The 22,231-nt window shown below is 29.0% G+C and overlaps 3 protein-coding genes across 3 annotated transcripts; all 3 read right to left on the minus strand.

The window, feature by feature from the left end:
- Positions 1-813: 813 nt before the first annotated feature.
- Osi6 (DUF1676 domain-containing protein Osi6) lies at positions 814-2,453 on the minus strand. The gene is made up of 3 exons (XM_074244332.1): positions 2,078-2,453; positions 1,879-1,981; positions 814-1,395 (listed from the first exon to the last, which is right to left on the minus strand). Exons 1-3 carry the CDS (start codon positions 2,405-2,407, stop codon positions 1,055-1,057), a joined length of 774 nt encoding a protein of 257 aa, XP_074100433.1. The 5' UTR covers positions 2,408-2,453; the 3' UTR covers positions 814-1,054.
- Positions 2,454-10,508: 8,055 nt separating this feature from the next.
- Positions 10,509-13,875, minus strand: LOC141528356 (uncharacterized). Its single transcript, XM_074244377.1, has 3 exons — positions 13,407-13,875; positions 11,894-11,971; positions 10,509-10,870 (listed from the first exon to the last, which is right to left on the minus strand). Exons 1-3 carry the CDS (start codon positions 13,789-13,791, stop codon positions 10,608-10,610), a joined length of 726 nt encoding a protein of 241 aa, XP_074100478.1. The 5' UTR covers positions 13,792-13,875; the 3' UTR covers positions 10,509-10,607.
- Positions 13,876-18,199: 4,324 nt separating this feature from the next.
- On the minus strand, positions 18,200-19,937 carry LOC141528255 (uncharacterized). Its single transcript, XM_074244209.1, has 3 exons — positions 19,806-19,937; positions 19,142-19,663; positions 18,200-19,062 (listed from the first exon to the last, which is right to left on the minus strand). The coding sequence occupies exons 2-3, from the start codon at positions 19,656-19,658 to the stop codon at positions 18,680-18,682; spliced, it is 900 nt and encodes a 299-aa protein (XP_074100310.1). The 5' UTR covers positions 19,659-19,663; positions 19,806-19,937; the 3' UTR covers positions 18,200-18,679.
- Positions 19,938-22,231: the final 2,294 nt, after the last annotated feature.

Consider the following 22,231-nt stretch of genomic DNA (forward strand, 5'->3'; position numbering starts at 1 on the left):
TATTTATCACGAAACATTAATCACTTCTTACTCCGGTTACATATATGACATATAATAAATAAACGTCAACTGCATTTGATGTATATACATATAGTTAAAGGCCAGAATCAGGTTTTCTGGACACATGCGACGTTCGTAAGTATAACGGTCACTCGATCGAAATTCTGAAAGCAATAGTATATATACATTTATCTCTCATATACGTATACATAAAACGCCTCCATATATTCCCATAAAAATATTCCAAGAATTGCTGGAAAGTTAAAATTTTGAACTTCTCTCTTACTTTTCTTAAATTTAGTTTGGGAGTTTGAGGTCAATGACTTTGAAGGTTTTTATTAAAAAAATTTATTTTCTTATTTTGTTTTCAATTGTACAGTTCATTCAGAGTATTTTAATTCATAATTCACCAATAATTTATTTAAACAATTATCCTATTATATGTTTGATTAATGTTTGATTTGTACTATTCTATAAATTATACAAAAGAAATTGTGGCTAATAAATATTATTTTTTCATGTAAATTTGTGTAATTAATTACAACTTTAATTACACAATGAAATGTTGTAGTTGTTAACATGTTAACATTAACATATGAATAATGAAACATACAATTATTTACACATATGAAATCATATTTGATTAATAAATTAACAATAATGGCAACAGCTTACAAAAAAATGAATTATAAATATAAAAATAAATATTTCAAACCATATTAAGTATTAATCACTCATTCGATTAATCAATTTGAATCATAAATGCTAACCATGACAGTCAATTATTGATGTTAACATTAATTTCAATAATTATTGTTACGTATTAATGTTAATCATCAATGCTAACCATTAATGTAAATATTAAGTGTTAATGTTCAATGTCAATCATTAATATTAATTATTAACGATTAATCATTAATGATTCGTTAATCAAATTTTCAAAATATGGTTTTAATGATTTTAATTAATGATGATTTAATTAAATAATTTAATTTAGTGTTATTAAGTGATAATGTAGTGAGTTATTTGGCAAGCGTTGATAGCCAATGGCGACTTAGTGGTAGCCAGAGAACGGCTGGTTGGTTCCGGCGTAGTTATTACCGTGGCTGTCATCCCACCCTCCGGAAGACCAACCATTGGTTGCTGGGGGTGCCCATGCGCCGACGTTGCCTGAGTTCCACCCTGCGTTGTACGCGGTGGTGTCTACGCCCTTAGACCAGAGGGATCTGAGTCCGATGAATGCGGAGAAAGCCAGGGAGATCAATGAAGCGAAAATGGCTTTCTTGGCCAACAGAGCGATTCCGAAGTATGATAAGACAGCAAGGGCTCCCATCTTCAATTTAGCGATCGCCAGTAAGGGGAGGAGAGTCTTCAAGAGTTTTTTCTTTCCACGACCTGTATTTTTTTTTAATTAATTAGATATAGTTATTAATCAAACCATATTTCAGATAAAATTTGTTAAACTTTTTGGAAATTTGGAGATGCTATTTTATTAAATATTTAGTATGAATTTAAAAAAAATTTTTGTTAAATATAATTAAACAGTAATTGTTAAAATTACTAAAAGTTTGTAGAAATTGATTTCAAGAAAAAATTATGAACAAAATTTTATACGTTAAAATTTGACTCCATAGAAAAGTATCAAAAATGTTATAAAAAAAAATAATTTGTTCAAATTCTACATCATTATTTTTTTTTTCAAGATTTACCAAACTTCACACTGAAATTGTATCAATTTTAAATCAAAATTTCTAGTTCAAACTTTTGATACTTTCTAAAAATTTTGCCCTCAAAATTCACCAAACAAAATCCAAATTTTACAAAAAAATCTAATCAATTTTTCGTCAAAGGAAATTCTTGTCTAATAAAATCAATTACCTTCAACAACTTCATCAACAGCTTGTCTAACTTCTTGTGGGACAGAGTCAACCATTGCACGTGCAGTCTGTCCAATTTTCTCAGCAACAGGCGCAAAGTTTATCTACAGAACATAAAAAATCCAAATTAATTAAACTCATTTTTTATAACAAAAAAAAAAAAAAAAAATTAAATTGGAAACAATGGAGAAAATAATTACCCTGAGGCTGCGTCCAGTCAAAAAGTCGCTAGCTTCATCACTGACAAAGTTCTCCAAGGCACTTTGACGTCCCTCAACATCGTTGGCAGCATCTATTTCTTGGTCGTAAATCACATCTTTAGCAGTCCTCGAGTTCCTGTCGGCGGCCTTAACCAAGCTAACACCACTGAATAATTCAATGTTGTCTTTGGTGAAGAATTCCTTAGCCTTTCTGTAGAGGCTCTTTTGCACGCAGGATATGCTGTCTTGTTCGAAGCACTGGTTAATATCCTGGCCGCTAATTAGCACAACGGCCATCGAGAAGCACACGATTTTCAAATACGCGTTCATTTTCACGTTTTTGTTTAAAATAAAAAAAAATAAAAACTAAACTCCAAAAAATCTAAATTAATAATAAATATAAATGACGGTACTGTCGTTAAACGGAGCTTAACACTCAATACTGTCCCTCACGTGTTTTAAATTTGGTATGGTCCATCCTTCCAGAATCTTTAGCTTATATTTGGCGTTGTCCCCTCCTCACCGGCACAGGGCCTAAGAAGGAGCCCAGAAATCCCCACCGGTTTGTGTCGCCGTTGTCAGCCGATTTTAAACTTCTATTATTATTATTAATATTAGTGTTATGCTGGTTTGGTGGTGGGCAATGCGTATATCGTACGTCGGTTTGTGTCCCGTGCTCGTAATCGTTCCTTTACCTCTACTATACTTGCACACCAATACGTTTTATTATCATTTCCCGTGTAAGACCAAAAGTATTCACCAATGAGGTGAACCACAGAAAGATGGTGGGACTGAACCAACCGATGACACAGGCAAACGACAAATAGAAAACCGCACCTTCACAAATCTTTTTTTATTTTATTTTTATTATTCTTTCTTGTCTTTGTCATGTGTACACAATGTTAGATTCATCTCTCTGGTGTAAGTGCTTTCAGAGTACATACTTACAGAGACCTATTTCTATTACATGTTTTTTAGTTTCTTTTTCTTTTTTTTTTTTATTAGAAAATTGTTAACTTAGAAAATAATAAGGAGTTTTTTTAGAAAAATTTAGAGATTAAAAAATCATGAGTTTACCAATTAATTTATTTAAAAATTAATATTTTAACTTGATGTAATCAGTTAAATTAAAAAAAAAATCAATGTTACCTGGGTGATGATCACACATGTGATCATATATAGGCTTAGAGGGTCACAATGTTCATTTAAGATTCTACACATGATGATACAAAATCATACATGATCATAGATAGAATTATAAGGTCGCAATGTTTCTGTAAGATCACACACAAATGATCATATGAGGTCAAATACGATCACACATAATCATATGTGGTCGCATTAATCACACACGTGACCAGGTGGGATCACATGTAATTTTATATGATCACACTAATCACACGCGAGATCATATATCGTCACGGTAGTCACACAGAAAAAAAAATTACTTGAATCAAGTAAATAATTTTGAAGAATTTCATCTTCTTGGTTTGAGTTAAAAAATTCTTAAACTCAGGAATTTCACTTGGTTTAAGTACATTTTACTTGATTTAAGAATTTTTTGTCTTGATTCAAGACAATGAGCTTCTTCAAAATTATTTTCTTGGTTCAAGAATTTCCTCTTGATTTAAGTTAATTTTTTTTTTTTCAGTGCATGCATGGACACAAATGATCACAGGATTGGTCATAAATGGTCCTATTCGATCACAATTATTTTATATGATCACACCATAAACTATATGGTCACATATTCAGATAATACTAAAATTTATATATGTCAACATGTGACTATAAATGACCAATTATGATTTTAATGAAATCGTTCTAAAAATATGTTAAATAATAAAAGTGTTTGTATGATCATTCATGGAAGAAATTACTCTCCAATTTAAGTCTAATATAAATGAAAATGAAAAGTAAGCATCTTACGTAATACAACAGTCCCTAAAAAAAAATTTACAACTTTAATATAACTGAATAACGTCAAAGTAACTCCAATTATTTAGAAAAACAAAGTCATCGTTACACTTAAACTACTTTTTTATTAACTAAGATCACATCTTGTTTTTACTTGAAAGAAAACTTGAAATCATGTAAGTACACTTGACTTTACTTTTCAAATAAAAAAAAAAAAAAAGCTTATGATATATGAAGTATGATTTCTACTCTTTTATAGATTTAACTTTATTGCAAAAAAAAAAAATTTTACGAGCATAAATTTAATATGTAATCATAAAAAATACTTTAGCCGACAACTTTTTTATTGTTATTATTTCCGACAAACTTTAAAGGTGAAACACGTGTTAATTGACATACAAAACGTGATTTGCACTACAATTAGAGCGTAAAAGTGTCAAAAATCTAGACGAAAATAAATTTCAAAAATTCCACCTAGTTTTTTTTTTACCAAGTAAATTGTGAAAGTAAAATAGTGTATTACAAATAATAATTTAACATTTTTTTCTAACGGGACTAAATTTCAACTGATTGAATTTTTTTTTAAATCAAAGATCAATTGTTTCTGTTAAATTTTTTCAATAAAACCAATAACTCGACAGATTAAAAAGAAAAGTTAAAAGCTATATTACATCCGATAACTTTTACAGTTACCAGTATAGATATCTCAAATTGATATTAAGGACATAAAAAGAAAATTGACGTCAACAACAATCTTTCTTATCCAGAAAACTCATCTTGATTGGAAACTCCACTAACCCGTTCATGCTATTATATCTTCCTAAACTATTTTTAGCCATACCATTTTTAGTTACTTCTCTTTTTTTTTTTTCTCTTTATTATAATTACAATAGGAGTCTTTAACTTCGGAAGCTCATTGTCAGTCGGCGTTGCGAGTAAACGAAAAAAATGTACGAATATAACGTATGATCCTATATAATGAATAAAAGTACAAACGTGCGTCATAAAGAGTGAAAGTCACTAATGGAGTAATTATTCCAAGCACGAGTGTTACATGTCACTTGGACATGCTTACAACGAAAATAAAAATTACTCGACCGCACTACCAAAAAGTAACTCGAATCATTACCATTCATTACATTATAATTTACTTTCTATATCACTTATTACACGTCATTGTAATTATTATTATGGCTCTAGGTCAAAGTTACTCTGTGAATATAATTGAAGAGTATTAACTTCAAGCATAATATAGACATCGATTAAAATAAATTTATTATTATAATTATTATTAGTTAATTAAAATTTTGTAAAGTGTAATGTGTAACATATACGCATGTTAAATTTGTTTGTGTAGGGAATGTCAGCAAAGACGTCATCGGGTGTCTAGTATTTAAATCAATGAAAGTGATAATATAATATCGTCTTATCTCAATAAGAAATTTCATTTTCTTCCAATTTCTCTTGCAAGATCCGTCAACAATTAGCATAAATGGAAAAATGAAAATAAATCGATATTTATCGCGTTGTTAAAATAAATTATCGAAATTGCACGTGTATAATGTACGTAGACATTGTAATATAATGTAACCCGCCCTTTCTCAATACAAGCAAATGTAAAGTCGTGAGAGACTAAAAGGCGGCGAACCGCATAAACGAAATGAAATCGAGAAGAGAGTTGGTGCGCAACTCTGATATTGCCAGGCGAGTCTTTCATGTTCTTTCATGGGTCAGAGTAGAAAGTGATGCTGGACAAAGTAGTCCAACGAAGGTCAGAGATCCAGGATACGCTTTTATTTTAGCATGCTTTTTTTGACTACTGACACTTTTTATTTTAATTCATTCATTCATTCATTTATTTGCCTACAATAAAAATATAATACCACATAAGTAACTTTTTACGATCACTAAATTTCCAATCTTGTTTTTTTTAATCATCAAACAAAAAAAAAATATCAGTAATAATTTTCAGACTTTTAAGTTTAAGATTTGTCTCAAAAAAAGGTCAATATCCCTTCGAAGAAAACTATAATAAAATAAATTAAAATAAAATCTCGGAAAACTAATGTCAAGCTTTGAAAATCTAACATTCTGCTAGACTATTTATGTTAACCTGAACAAACAAAAGTATACGGTAGACACATATTAATGTGAACGTGGGTTCACACTACCTATGGATAATTTAAAATTTAAATTTATCTCTTCGGTATCTAATATATTTGAGAAACGTTATATTATGATCTAGGAATGGATGCTAACGGTATTTATTTTGAAAGCAACTGTTACTGTCAAGTGTATGTGTACTTTGTGCAATAAACTGCTAATTTGATTGTTTGATTTTTTTCAGTGCGCCGGCAAGACGTAAGATAGGTCTTTAATTATGAAAAAAACTTTGGAAGAAATTAAATCGAATTTTCAGTCCAGTAAGTGCTCAGTTGGACTAGATTTTGTTTGATACGTCAACCGCTTACGGTTTACTTTTAAATTTTGCATTAAAAGGTAAAAAATTTCAAACATCAATTTTTTACAAACAAACAAATAAAAATTAATTGTTGTTGCACGTATAATAACAATAATAAATTTTTATTCATTATGAGACTTATTATTGCCTGAAATTACAATGATAATGTGATGATTAATAAGTATTCTTTTTTTTTTAAGTACAGAGAAATTTTCAAAACTTTTAAGTGCTAAATAACATTGAACCAAAATTCAAAAATGGTACTTTCTATTTTTCATCACTTGCCAAAAATTATATTGATAATTCAAAAATTGGTTTTTGTTCGAATATTATAGGTATAGTACACATAATAATTATGTAATTTTTTAATATTAATTTTTTTTTGTCAGATATCTCGAATGAAAACGAAGTCAGTGAAAGAGTTTCATGAATTATCAACAATGATTATCACAATAAATCGTTAATTACTCGAAAAATTTTATTTCAGTTTCTTAAAATCTTATTCAGCTCTCAGAAATTTTTTTTCAAAAAAATTTGACCAAAATTAAAGAAAATTGTATTTACAGATGTAGCTTACATTTCTGTACAGTAATACGCACATAAATTGCGTCAAAAATTTTTTTTCTTTCAAACATTTAACACTTTTATGAGTAAATTTAACACAAAATTTTTTTGGAGCAATATTTTTGATTGTGCAACCTTTTTAAATTAAATTTTACGTTAAATTAATTAACAAATTCTATTGGCAACAAATACCAACTTTAAGTGGTCACTTAGATTATATTTAATGTTAACTGTTAAAATTTAAATGTTCAACAATTGACGGAATTGCTTTTTTCATCTTTAAAATTTTGAATTCGTGCAAACTAGACCAGTTTTCAAATAACGACAATTTCAAATATTATTATTTTTTCCATCACTTGTCAGAAATTTTATTGATTACTTGGAAATCGGTTTTTATATGAATATTACCGGTGAAACTATGTAATTTTTCGACTTTTTTTTTTTTTTCAAAAATGTCTATTAAAAACGAATTAATTGAGTGAATTTCATGAATTTTAACATTAATTATAAGAATAAATTATTATTTACTTGAAAAAATTTATTTTAGCTTTTTGAAATTTTATTCAGCTTTCAGAAATTGATTTTTAAAAAATTATGACCAAAATTTAAAAAAATTGTGTGTACAGATATAGCTTTAATTTTTCTACAGTACATATTGCAGATTTTTAATTTACTTTTTCGATAAATTAATTTATTGACAAAAAACACCAATTTTAAATGGTCTTTTGGATTACCTACTTAATTTTAACTTTTAAAATTTAAATGTTCGGGAAAAAAAAAAAAAAAACGATTGAAAGTCGACCATATTAAATTTTTTCATCTTCAAAATTGTTTTTAATTTATCTATTATGTATTTTGTCTAAAGATACAATGATTCAAAATTTATAAAAGTTTGCTTGGATAACTACTTACGATACGTTATAAAAAAATTTGATTTTTACTAGAAGAGTAGTTATTTAGTTGTAATGAAATGAAGATAAAAATTCAACAGATTAGTATATATCAGGAAAAAACAAAAACTATAAAGAAGCTACAAAAAAAATCGAGCAAATTTAGTATCGAAAAAATTGAATCAGAATGGTATAATGCAAAATGAGAATGAAAGTATAAAATTAAAAAGAATTTGTATCGTAATTCATTGACAATGATTACTAAATAAACTAAAAAGAAAAAAAATATCATTAATAACAGCTGAACAGGTAGTTAATGCGTTCAGGTATAATTCTCGTCTGCTGCAAATTCAGCTTTATTCTCCTCGTTTTATGATATTCGAAACGTAAAAAAGGAAACGCATGGAATCTGTGTCAGTAGGTCTCGATCTCTGTCAGCTGAATCCTGATGCCACTAACGCTTGAGTGGGGGAGGGGAATAGAACAAGTTAAAGGAGAAGGAAAAAAAGAAACAAGAGGAAGAAGTGAAGATATGCCAACCGACAAAAAAGAGCAAACATGTTTTAAACCTCTCTCTTTGTACTTATACTCATATTAATGCTTGATAATGTTACAGTCTTATACTCGAAAATCTCAAAGTCGCACATTCTTTGATTGATTCCGCTGACTAGCAGAGAAATTTCATTGCCTCGAGGGATATTTCATCATCTTCATTTGTGCTTTTTTTTCTTCTTAATGTTAAGTATATATCTAATTAGTCGAAATGGCGACAACTTGATGTGAATTGTCACCACTGTTATAAAGAATGTGACCTATTAATTGAAAATTTTTTTTTAATTTCAACAGAATTCTAATTTTTATTTTTTTATTGTAAAATTTGAAAAAATTATAAGGAAACATTTTTGATACGTAAAAATTTTTCTCTAAAAATTTTTCAGTATAAGAAATGATTAAAAAAACTTTTGAGTCAAAAAATCATTTTTTATCTATAGTGAATCTTGTTTATTTTCAAACATTTTATTTTTCTTTCTAAATAATTATTCATTTTTCTTTTTATTTAATATCGAGCGAGGGCGCGCAGTAATCTATCGGATTCGGCCCTAGCTTACCAAAGCAATGGACCGGGTTCGAATCCGGCGTACACCAATGAATATTTTCAATATTTAATTATTCTGCTCAGCCAAAAAAATAAAACGAGTTCCAATCTCAAAAGTTTACCCCCTATCGTAGTGGCTCAGAACCTTAGTAGTTTATGCGATTTTAAAGAATTAAAAAAAAAAAAAATATATCATATATATATAAATATATATATATATATATATATATATATATATATATATATATATATATATATATATATATATATATATATATCAAGCGATTATTTTGTGAATAAAGTTAGTTTGAATATTTTTATTTTCTATACAGTAAAAAATTTTGCGTCATTGCGTCAAAAAATTTTGTGTTAAAAATTTTTATGTTAAATATCTAACACTTTTTTATGTTAACTTAACAAAATAAATGTTAAATTTACACATAAAAGTGTTAAATATTAAAATAAAAATTTTTAACACAAAATTTTTTGACGCAATGACGCAAAATTTTTTACTGTGTAAATCTTCTCAATCTTAAATTTTTTATGTAAAAAAAATTAGTAATTTTTTCTAATAATTTTTATCCAAAAATACTCGGGTATTACAAACACTTAATTTTGTTCAAATCTGTAAAAATCAGTGAATAAGTAAATAATCAAACAAGTTAATCTTAACATAATATCCCCGATTTCTCACTGTCTGTTTAATAAATCCGTCTAATAACGGACTGATATTTGAATATTTTATCACTATCTCTAAAATTACCATCAAATAAAAATACTTATTCCCTGTACCGATAATCCCAGACAGGAATCCATTTAAATCTCGCCGGGAATCCGGAGGAATTTAAATGTAGAGTTTCAGGTAATATAACAGTAAAGCCGTAGAGTATCGAATAAATATCGTTTGACTAAAAAAACAAATTTTTATAACTCAAAAATTTAATAGTTTTTGAGACACAATTGTTTCTAGTAAAAGAAATAATTCGAAATTGTTATGACTACAAATTATGACTTTAGTAATTTGTACGCTGAAAAAATTGAAACAAATTCAAGAAATTATTCTGCACATAATAAAGAAAGTTTTACATTTTATTCAAAAATTTTACCTCTACAAAAATTTGTGACCAAATCTCCAAAAATCTAAAATAAATTCTGAAAAAAAAAAAATTAAATATAAAATTAAACAGAATGTCAAGGTCGTTGGGTTGATTTCCTGGAAATGAGTGTACCACTTAATGCATTTAAAACTCAGTAAGTGAAGAAATGGTAAACACATATGTATGTATATAAAACGCAACAAGCAACAGGTCGGCGACCCACTTTCTTCGAGCGCGGTGCCTCTTATATATATATATATGTATATTGCCATCTCCTCCTCTTACCTTTTTATTTAATAAATAAATTATATTTTTTTACTCACTCTCGGCTCAATCAACCTTTCACAAATAAAGCTACGAGTCAAGTTTGAGGCTACACTACACAATTATAAATACTGTTGTTTTATTGCAGATTTATCATCAGTACAATCTTAAATAAATAAATAAATAAATAATTGGACATTTTTGGTAAATTCTAAATTATAAAAATTGTTATTTGTTAATGCTAGAGAGACTTTTTATTGTTGTAAATCTGAAGCCACCCGCGATAGGGTGACAAATTAATGTCTTCAATTTGTCTTTTACGACGGTGAGGTTCTACTGGAGCGGGGGCGGCATAAACGATGTGATTTTCACTGGGCTGACTGCTGGCGGAAAACTTCTTTGCTGCTAAGACGATTGAGAGCATTAGTGCTAGTGAAGATGCCATTAGTGCTTTCATTGTCAGGAATCCCAAGGTTCCGAATCCAATTATTCCAAGCATTTTTCCTGAATTTAATATTGATTAAAAATCTATTTATTAATTACAATAAATCAATAATTTATTAATATTATAATTAATTAGTAATTAATAAATTAGGAAAAAATTAGTTCGGGTTTTTTTATTTCTTCAAATTTAAGATTAAACTTATGAGCAGTCATTTGAATGTCTATAAAAGTTTTGGCCCTATCAATAATAAATCAGGTTCATAATATTCATTAATTATCTGAATTTTTACTGTAAATTGAAAATCTCAGTGTAATAATGGATTAAACTATCTAGTGACTATTCTAAAACTATTTTATTGTAAGTAAAGCTATTAGATGTAAGTATTTTCTACTCGAACAATTAATGTATAAAAGAAAATAAAGATTAGCTATAATAAAATACTATATTAATATTATAAAATTAAATTTATAATATCATAAAATAAAATGACTAGTCAATTGTACTTAATAGCACAAAATACTAATATATTATTAAAAAGAACTCTAATAATTAAGTTGATTGATTTTGTAAAAAAATTGGTAGATCTAACCGTCAATAAAATAAATTTAAACAACCAATAAAGTAAAAAATCCAATTATTGACACAGGCTTAGTTATTGACAGTTGCAATTTTATTTTCATTAAATAAAACAAATCGACTTCAATAAATTAATAAATATAATTGTTGAATTATCAATTTTAAGATAATTGGTTTTTTTAAAACATTTTATTTTTTTAATTAGAATGAAATTGCAAGTGTAAATCAACTAGGCAAGTGTCAATGATTGGGTCTTTTATCTTAGTATCTTTAATTGTTAATTTAATCAATTTTTACTATAAATTGTAAATCTAACTATCAATTAAATAAATTTTTATTTTAGTTTATGGTTAATTATTATTGCCTATATCTTTAATGTAAAATAATCGTTGATTCAGTAGGTAAAATTATAAATTCTACAAACCTTCGTTGTTTAACCACTCACAATAAATTAAAAAAAAATTTTGTTTTATTCTTTAAAATTTTTTAATGAAAATATTACGTACCCATTAGTAATGCTAATATGAAAATATTGTTGTTGCCTTTTTTACCACCCCCTAATCCATAATCATTTCTTCTACGACCTGCAAAAAATAAGATATCACTCTTTTATTCGATAAAAGAAATAGAGCATTTTATAAAATAGTTTAAGAAATATATTTAGAGCTTTAATGCCCATATCCTCTTTTATAGAAAATTTAATTTTCGACAAAGAACTTTATATCAAATTTTCCATCACTTTACTCGTTCGACCGTAAAATGCGAAAAATAGGAATTATTTAGTAGAAATTTGATTTTGGTGATATGTAATTACCAAAATATATGAGTTGAAGCCAATTATCTGCAAGTATTTTCAAAGAGTTTCTTATTGTCTACTAATTATGCTTTGTTCCATTACAGTAGCATTTAATGCCGATAAGTTATAGAATTTTCTATGTATTTTTGATGAAAAAACTTTGAAATAAAAAAAAAAGTAATTGAAATTTTCAGGGATTTTTTTAATTATATAAAACAATATTATGCTAAAAAAGCATCATATATGATCTAATATGCTTATATAGTCCGACATAGCCAATTTTCATATTAAGCCATACATGATACCACATCAGGGTATATCAAAAATTCTATATGGACACATCATATTTTTTGAGGGGACGATAATTGGACTTATTTGGCTAGATAAGAAAATTTTTTTACGAGAAATAAATAAGAACAAAAGAAACATCTTCATACATACTAGAGTGTGCCAAAATGTAACTTCCGTTAAGAACCTTTTAAAATTGGAATTTTGAGTTCTGCTTTTAAGAGGGAATGTGATTAGGCATTTTCGGAGATATTTTGAGGTGAGACGATAAATTTGATTGTCATAGAATTTTTTAACAGGAGCTTAGTTTGGGCATTTCCGCTGAAAATTTAAAATTTGGCTTTTAAAAAGTGCCAAATTGAATCTCCTAATAAAAATTCTGTGAAAATCAAATAAATCCTCTTACCCCGAAATATTTCAGGAAATGCCTAAACACAGCTGCTGTTAAAAGCGGAATTCTAAATTCCAATTTTACAAGGTTCTTCACGGAAATTACATTTTGGCACACCCTAATACATACCAAAGATAGTTCTAAAAAATATCAAAATTTTATAACATTCATATTTCACCGACAAACATAATAATTACTCTTACATATAACCAGACAAAAATTCAATTTTCAAAAATTGGCCCAAAAGCAATATTCCTAAATATTTGAAAACTCACAACTTTGTTATCAAAACTCAAAAATATCAATGCCCTAAGCTTTTTTAGAACTTAATTAAAAATTACAGTGACTTCAAGCTAGCAATAGCAAAATCCATTTTTGACGGATCTATTTTTGATAGATCGTTATCGATTGCTCGGAATCTAGACAAGCAACAAAATTCTGAATACTGCAACAAATTTAGCACCACAAATAAATTTTGTTACTTGAATAATGAGTCAATGCATGGTGGATGAGTCCATGCTAGCTTGATAGACGTAAAAATTACCTTGTTCATCACTAGTCAAGCTCTCCAAATCAAAGGGCATTAAACTGCTTAACTTAATCCTCAATTCTTTACCCTCAAAAAGTCCCAAGACCGTACTTTTAAGGGTCCTTCCTCTTCTATCCAACGAATGCACATCATCAACGCTGTTATCAACAATGCTGATACCATCGGTGATTTGAAAGCGCTTCGTAGAGGCAGCACGTTCCAACAACTCCTGGATAACTCTTTTCACAATTCTCACTCCGTGGCAAGAAAGTGATACATTTCTTGGGTCCTCTTTGGCGCACAACATCGGCAGGCCCTTCCAAGGGTCCCGATAGTCCCTCAAACAGTCCCCATATGTCGCTACCAACAACAATATCAACCCACAGTAAATGAACTTCATTTTAATTTAAAAAAAAACTTGAACTACTTGAACAAAAAAATTAAATTTGGCACTTATTATAATTAATATCGGGACCACCTTAGATTCGTATCTTACCAGCAACCCAAAGATGACTAACTCTATTGTAAAGCATCATTGGATTTATATAGATTGCTCCTCGGCAAGTACTTATTTTTTATTGAAGATTTTAGTACTACAAGACTGACGTTAAACAATTACCGTAAACAAAAACAAATTCTTTCTGGATCTCTGCACACCAGATTCACAGTTTTTCGTATTTACCTTTTTTAAAAGTAAGATAAAAGTTAAATTAAACTTCCGTTTCGCTTGTCCAATTTTCTTCTCCTTCTTTTACTCTTGAATTGCTCCTTGTAATTTTTATGTTTACTCTTAAGTTCGTTCATATATTTAGACTACTTTTAGATATATAAATAAATGAATAACAAAACCGGGTGTTTTAGAGCGTTACGAAAGGTGTATTTAGCATGAGCGTTAAATTTATAATTTATAATAAATAATAAGTAATAAATGTAAAATATTATTAATTTAATGTTTCCAGGAATCCAAAGCACCATCAGTCGCTAGGTTTTTATGGAACTGAATTGTTATATTTAATAGCTAAATAATTTCAGTCGATATCATGCCAAGAATTTAACGGCTGGTTTTTATTTAAACACTCATGAGTTTAGTGTAACACATTTTATTTATTTAGATTTTATTTGTGTTTCAATTTTTTTTTTGTATATTATTGTGCTAAGGCTCAGCTGAGAGTAATGGTAATGAGTAAAACTGAAAATTGGTGGGAAGAAAATACGAGCGAGGAGATAAGAGTGAACAAGCTGAGATAAAGAGAGAAAAAGATCGATTAATGAATCTAGTTCATCTCCGCATGCCTTTCTCTTTTGTTCCACTTCTCTATACGTCACTAACATACATATACACACATATACATATATGTGGATATACTACGCTTAACTTAACCAAGTGTACTGTTGCTTGTGATTGTTTTATTATTATTATTATTATAATTATTATTGATATTGTTGTTATTTTCATTTATACTGGAAGGTAATCGTCATTGTGATTCTGATTATGGCTGAGAAGATGGGAACAAGTTTGTATAATATATATACGTCCGTTAATATATATAAGTAAAACGCACCCAGATGCCGTGAGAGTATAACTAGAGCTGCAATTCGAAACCACTGGCTCAATTGTTTATAACTTACCGGCGGCTTTGCACGCGTCGATATGTTTTTATGTTGCTAAGATTTTTATTTTTTTCGGTAGCAATTTGTAGTCTGTACATTGTACATTTGTAAAAGAATCTGTTAACATTTAATGAGCTTTTCTAATTGCTGATAAATTTTTTTCTTACATCAGATAATTTAATAAATATCTATTAGCAGTTCTTATAATTTTAATTTTTTTTTCTTATTTGTTTGTTTTAAAGTCGCATAAACTATTAATGTCATGAGCGACTACGAGAGAGGGTAAACTTTTGAGATTGGAACTCGTTTTATTTTTTGGACTGAGCAAAATAATACACTTAAATATTGAAAATATTCATTGGTATACGCCGGACTCGAACCCGGCCCAATGCTTTAGTAAGCAAGGCTCGGATCCGATAGGCTACTGCGCGCCTAGCAGTTCTTAAAATTTTTAATTTATAAGATTTATTAACTGTTATTAAATCACTTATTCAAAAAAATTTATTAGCTATTGATAAATATTTATTTAAATGAATAAATATTTGTTAACTGTTAATAAATATTTGTTTAGATTCTTAAATAAAAAGTGAGTATCAAAATTCTAATTCGATACTTTTTACAATATAGGTTTTTACAATATAGGATAAGCACTCAAATTGAAACCTTCTTTCATTTACTAACATCATTTTTTACTTTTTAATTAAAAATTTGTAACTTAGAAATAAATCAACTCCACCCATAACTTCAGTTGATACTAAAATTTTATTAGATTTATAGTTTTTTAATAAAAAAAAAAAAAAAAAAAAAAAAAAAAATAGTAAAAGAATAGTTATAAAAATCACATTGGTTTTTTTTATAGCGAAAATAATTATATTGTATCGAATTTTGATTGTAAAGCGTTATATGGCATAATTTGACTATGAAAAATCCTTGAATAGGCTCGTCAAAAAAAGACAAACTAAAAAAAATAAAACATTCACAGTAAAAAATTTTGCGTCATTGCGTCAAATTTTAAGTGTAATAATTGTAAATAAATGTTTGATAACTATCAATAAATGAACTTTTCTTTAAAAAAAAAGTATTTTATAAAAGTAAAAAAAAAAAAAAATTTTTTTATATTAAATAAATGGATAAATTTTTTTCCAAATAAATTATTCTATTTACAATAAATAAAATCTCCTGTTTAAAATTGTACTTTACTGTCAGGATTCAAAATTTCTAAATGTTAACCACAAAACAATGTATTGAGCACTATAGAGTAATTATTTTTAGTATCTAAAACTAATGAACAGAAGATTATCGCTTTATTAAATTGATTCTTGATTCCAAATAAAAAATTATAAGGTCTAATTTAATTATTTAAATAACTAAGCTAAGCTTAGAAACCTTTTAATAAACCTCGCTAAACCTACAGATATTTTTTTTAATTCCAAATACATCATAAACATACTTTATTAACTGGTTGTAATATCTGTAAGCTTAACGATCACACAAAGGTTCATAAAACTTTATTTTCAAGCCCGTTAAGTTCAGTAATTATATTAAATTTATTATATTAATAATAAGGGCCTAAAATATGGTTTTATGACAAAAAATATTATTGTAATAGAATCGAAATTTTTTCAAAATTTAAAAACTTCAAAAACGGTACTTGGAACAAAATTTGGCTATGAGTCAAAATTTATAAAGTTAACTTTGAGTTTAAATTTAGTGAAAAATCTTAAGAGACCTTTTTTGTAGAGCTTTCAATTTCCTAAAAGAACATGCCCTGGTCTTATCAGTATGACAATCCGTAGATAAGTTCTAAAACTCCAAAATAAGAAAATATAATTTTCGTCTTAATTAAATGAAAAATTAAAATTTTGTTGTTTTCAAAAATATTTTCGATACATTGAAGAAAAAAAAAGTAGTTAATTTTTTTTTTGAAACAGTCTAATGAATAGACATATGTATGATACGTATAATAAGTAATGAAATAATAATAAAATGATAAATAAAAATGCGGTTAAGAGGATATTGCTTGTCGGTGGGCACTATCAGATGCTTATGAATCATCAAGAGTAATCCCGTTATACCGCGCCCGAATTGAATGTGGTGCCAAGTGATTGAAACTCGCTGTCCGCTGCAAGCTGTATATAGTATCTCAGAGATACTCTTGACCTCGTCTTCCGAGAGTGATCAAGGATAAAAGAGTGCTCACCGAAGGTATTCAAATAAATAGCTTAAAAAATTAACCAAGCAATAATGATAATAATAATGATGATGATCGTGGTAAGGAAAGAAAAAATAATGTATGCTGTGTGCTGGAGCACAAGGTGCGTAAAAATTCATTCAAATGAGTCGGCCTCGATTCATCCCGCTTTCTCCAGATACGCTACAACCTTTTCGGATATATTGTATTTTTATTAATTATTATTATATATTTATGAGAGACAATATCTTCTTTTTCGCCATTTTGTTTTGACTTTCGATTTCTTAGGACTCATTGTTTTAGCTAGTTGTTATTGTTTACCTGTTTTTTTAGTTATTCTCTTGCTAAATTAAAAATTTTTCAACCCAAACTTTGTTAAAATTAAAAAAAAAAAATATCACTTTTTTATAAATTTTACGATTTTTTTTTATTATTACCTGTACTTTTCAGAAAAAAAATTTTCATTGGTTTAGTTGTATTCATATTTTTAATTTTTTTTTTGAGAAAATCGATAATTTTTCAAATTTCTTATTTTTTTTACTTTTTCTTCAAACATTTCAGTTAATTTTGTGCAATAGTCTCTTCTAATTAAAAAAAAAATTAATTTTTTGTTTAATCTAAGATTCTATTTTATAAAATAAAATTGGAACAAAAAATTTTCTTTTCTAATAAATTCTTTAAGCTTTCATTTAAAAAATTTCTCCAACTATTATTCGCAAAGTTATTAATTCCAGAGAAATAATCAGAGCATTTTCTAAATTTTGAATTTTAAATATTGATCTCATTAAAATTCTATCACTGATCCAAATTATGAAAAATCAGAGCAGAACGTCGCCCCAAAAAAATTATAAAAATTTTTTTTTTAATAATTAATACCTAATGATTAGCCTACTAACTTTGATGAATAAATCAAAATTTAACTTAATAAATAAACAATATTTTTATTAAAAACAATAAATATATTTTTATCAAACATATAACACAACAATAAGTTATCATACAAAAAGAGAGGCCTTAAATGAAGAGGCAATGAGATGAACTATGACAAAAGATCGACAATTCAATGAGTTATGAGGAGACATACATTACGAGTAGTCGCGAGTTTAAAAATAATTATTAATTATCAATAATAACTAATAATTACAACGTCCGTATCGGTCAATGTATTAGTTAGTTACCGTCTTCTGTACAAGTATAAGTAAATTGCATAATACTAATTAAAATGAATAAATACAATTAAAATTTCTTATTTACAACTACCGTCACTAGTCACTACTGTATCAGTGCGTGGAAAATAGCGTCAGTGGTCCGAGTATGGGGTTTGACAGAATATACACACGTCGTAAGTCATGAATAAACCACCAATAATCAAATTTAAGTAAAAAACCGGGCAATGTCAGGGAGTAAATAAATATTATAATTAAAATAAATAATTATTAGGTAATGTTGATGGATGATAAACCGATAGCGGATAAGTTCCCGAGCTCTAATTTACCGATTGCTGGGGAGTGGCAGGAATGTGAGCTGAGTAGGCCAATTCCTGTGCTAACCGTTGCTCTGTGGGTAAAACTTGCCCGTGGAAGTTTCTCGCCCAACCAGAAGAGTAACTATCATGACCATGGCCTTCGCTGAAGGAATGACTGGCGGAGTGATGTGGATGCGCCACAACCTCGTAAGTAACGTGTTTCTGGTGTGAAAAGAGCTTCTTCAAACCGATGATACTCGCTAAAAGAAGCGCGATCTTCGAAAGGAGCAGAGCTTTGCCCACCAACAAAGCTAACCCTTTGAAGGCTAGGGCCCCGATCAGCCCGATTTTGAGAACTGCTGCTGCTAGAAGAGGTCCCATGTTGTTGCCCTTTTTCCCGCGGCCTGAATGAGTCAAACAAAGAGAGGTAGGCATAAAAAATGTCAAAAATTAGCACAGAAGATCAGAAATTTAGAGTCTTACCATCAATGACAGAGTTATCGGCCCTTTCTAAAGACAGTCCCAGGTTGAAAGACCCGGTCTCGTCTTTAGAGGCAGAAACTACAACGTCGTCCTCAGGTAACACTCGCCATTTGATGCTCCGAGACTTGATAAACGCGTAGATTTTTCCAGTTACGAGGTCCATGAATTCGGAATCGTCATCACTGCTGCGTCCTGCTTCGTAGGTGATGACTTCTTCGGTTGCTTGGCTAGTTTTTCGGATTTCGATATCGTCTGTCAGCTCGATGGAGGCTTTTTTGAGCAACTTGTTCATGTAAGTGACCAGCTTTAGCATTACACAACTGCTTATGTCATTTTGCGAGCACTTGTTATTCAATTTACGCATCAACTCTTCCTCGTACTTGGCACGCTCGGTCAAGGTCACAGTCTGCTGCTGCTGGTGGTGCTCAATTACTCCGATTTTCTCGATTTTATCCATCGGATTACCGAATGTTGCGCTGATTAGGCACGTTACTAACAGTAGTATTGCTCCTTTCATTTTATCTGTGTGATAAATGGCTGTTATTATTGTTGTTATTGTTATTATTAATAATTATGTTAATATTCACGGTAACGTTGATGTTCACAAGTTAAATTAGGGAAGGATAGAGGACAGGTTGACTGACACTGATGGAAAAAAGCTCACCTCTATTATCACGAAGCCAAAAAAAAAGTCACTCGCGAAAATGATTATCGCGAACCTTGCTACGCCGAAAAAATGATAAGATAGTGTATTAGTGAGACTATAATGACGGATAAGTTCCTTAATCGATGCGTGCAAGGCTTCTGGTCCTGCGTCTCGCCCCGGTCACTTTATATACGTAGATCTCGCATAGTAGATCCGAGTGTGGTGCCCACCATTAGAGCACACTGGAGGTGGAGGGATCCAGTGCTGAATCGATGGACGGGCTGCATTCGTGTGGATGGAGAACATAGAGACCATTGAGGATAGTTGCTGCAAGTGAGAATCAAGACAAGGACAGAAGACAAAAAGAAGGAAATTATATGAGGAGAAGTTGTATTATGAGTATTATATATGGGGAATAGACATTAAGGTGGTTAATGTACTCCTCTTATACTCTACTAGGTTAGTTGTGCGGGAGGTAAAGGTGTTTCCTCTCTGTCTTGATCAACGGGTTCTCAAGCGATGTAAACAAAAACAAGAGCACATTCGTTCACATGCTTTTTTAGATTCTTTTATATGCGACTTCGATTCTCACCTTCTTCATTATTGTAAACAAAATTATAATATTGATATTCATGTTATGATATTGATTATTATAATTATAATGATATTTATGGTATCAATTACCGTAGAGATTTTGATGATATTGTCAATAATAATGATGATATCACCCATTATAATGACATTGACAATGATAATGATATTCATCATCCCTGATAAAACAAAAGGATTCAAAAGAATTAGAAATAACTTGATTTTTAATCATTTTTAATGATATCTAATCCTTCCAATTCTTGCTCTTATGGGCGTTTAACACGGAGAAATTCTTTTTAATTCTCTTTTTTAATCAGAGATAATAGAAATTTTTACCATGATGATGGTGATAATATTAATCATGATAATAATAATAATGATGATGATATTCATCATAATGGTAATATTGATGATGATTGATGATTGCATTGATATTGATCATGATGTAGGAAATAATAATTGTGATGATATTCACATCATAGTACTAATAATGACACCAATGATGATAATGATAAATATAATAATGTTGATCATGATATTGAAAACAATGATAATGATATTCATCATGATATCAATGATAACAATAATAATGATATTGAAAATGACGACCGCGATATTGATGATGATATTATGTAAAAAAATAGTCATGAATTAACCAACCAAAAGCAACTTTGGTTTCAAAGATCTTAAAACCAACGGAAAGTTCAATAGATAGCATACTTCTTTGAATCAAAAAGTTAATAATTTACTCACAAATATTGAAGATGATTATCTTTACTAACTGGTGATTCATGTATAGAAAAAAAAGGAATGTTAAGATAAAAATGAAGTTGAAGGCATAAATTCCGGCAATAAATCAATCTTAAGCAAAGTGTTTTTTCCGTTCTATCACGATCTCTAATTTTTTAGCTTGCTCCGGCAAAACTCGTATTAAATGCGAATGCAAGAGGAAAGGAAGCAAGTGGAATTTAACGCAGCACGATTAATGACGAGTTTCATATAAGGTTGATACTACACACAAACTGGATAAATATGATGCCGTGCGTGCTCTAGATCCGTGACACCGTTCTCGCCGTCGTGGGGCTGTTCCGCAGCATCGCCCCATTATTTATGATTTTAGTGTTATTAAATTTCATATATGTACATTAGATGCACGTATACATACATTTATTATTTCATTACAATGTTGCCCAAGAAAAAGATTATTGTTGCGATTATTTACAGCTATACTTATAGTCATTGTACTATCGCTACGTGAGAATGCTATTACGATTCTTTAAGTAATTATTCATTTAATTATTCATCTGATAACCGATCACCATTATTATTAAGTGCAATAACCGTACCAATCAATGAACGATGTTTATTGAGTGAATTATACTTTCTTGAATCGAATCGATTGGTGAAAATATAATGAATGACTGTTTACTATTTGGTCGTTAAGTGGAAAGTAAGTTATCGCTATTTAGATTTAAGGAAGCATATAACTATCCATTGAACTTTCCGATGTTTTCAAGATTCGTGTGATCAAAGCTACCTTTTTTTCTTTTGTAGAATGTCATTATGATTATCAATATTATTATGAATGTTATCAATATAATTATCATAATTAATAATTTTTTATAATAACATAACACAATTATTAATTAGGTTTGTTCGTTACCCTTAAACATTTATTGCATAGAAATTTTGAAATTTAGTAGATGAAATTATGCCGATAATAAGTTATGTAGGGCAAATGTGCGCAGCGGGAAAAAGAGCGCGATCCCATATATTTGGGACTCAAATGAATGGGTTTGGGTACTCTTACCCACTGCGCACACTTGCCCCACATGACCCTACGATATTTTTTA

Source organism: Cotesia typhae, unplaced genomic scaffold, assembly GCF_013202065.1.
Source record: "Cotesia typhae breed Kobodo isofemale line unplaced genomic scaffold, CoteBio_Ctyphae contig_43, whole genome shotgun sequence".
NCBI classification, from domain to species: Eukaryota; Metazoa; Arthropoda; class Insecta; order Hymenoptera; family Braconidae; genus Cotesia; species Cotesia typhae.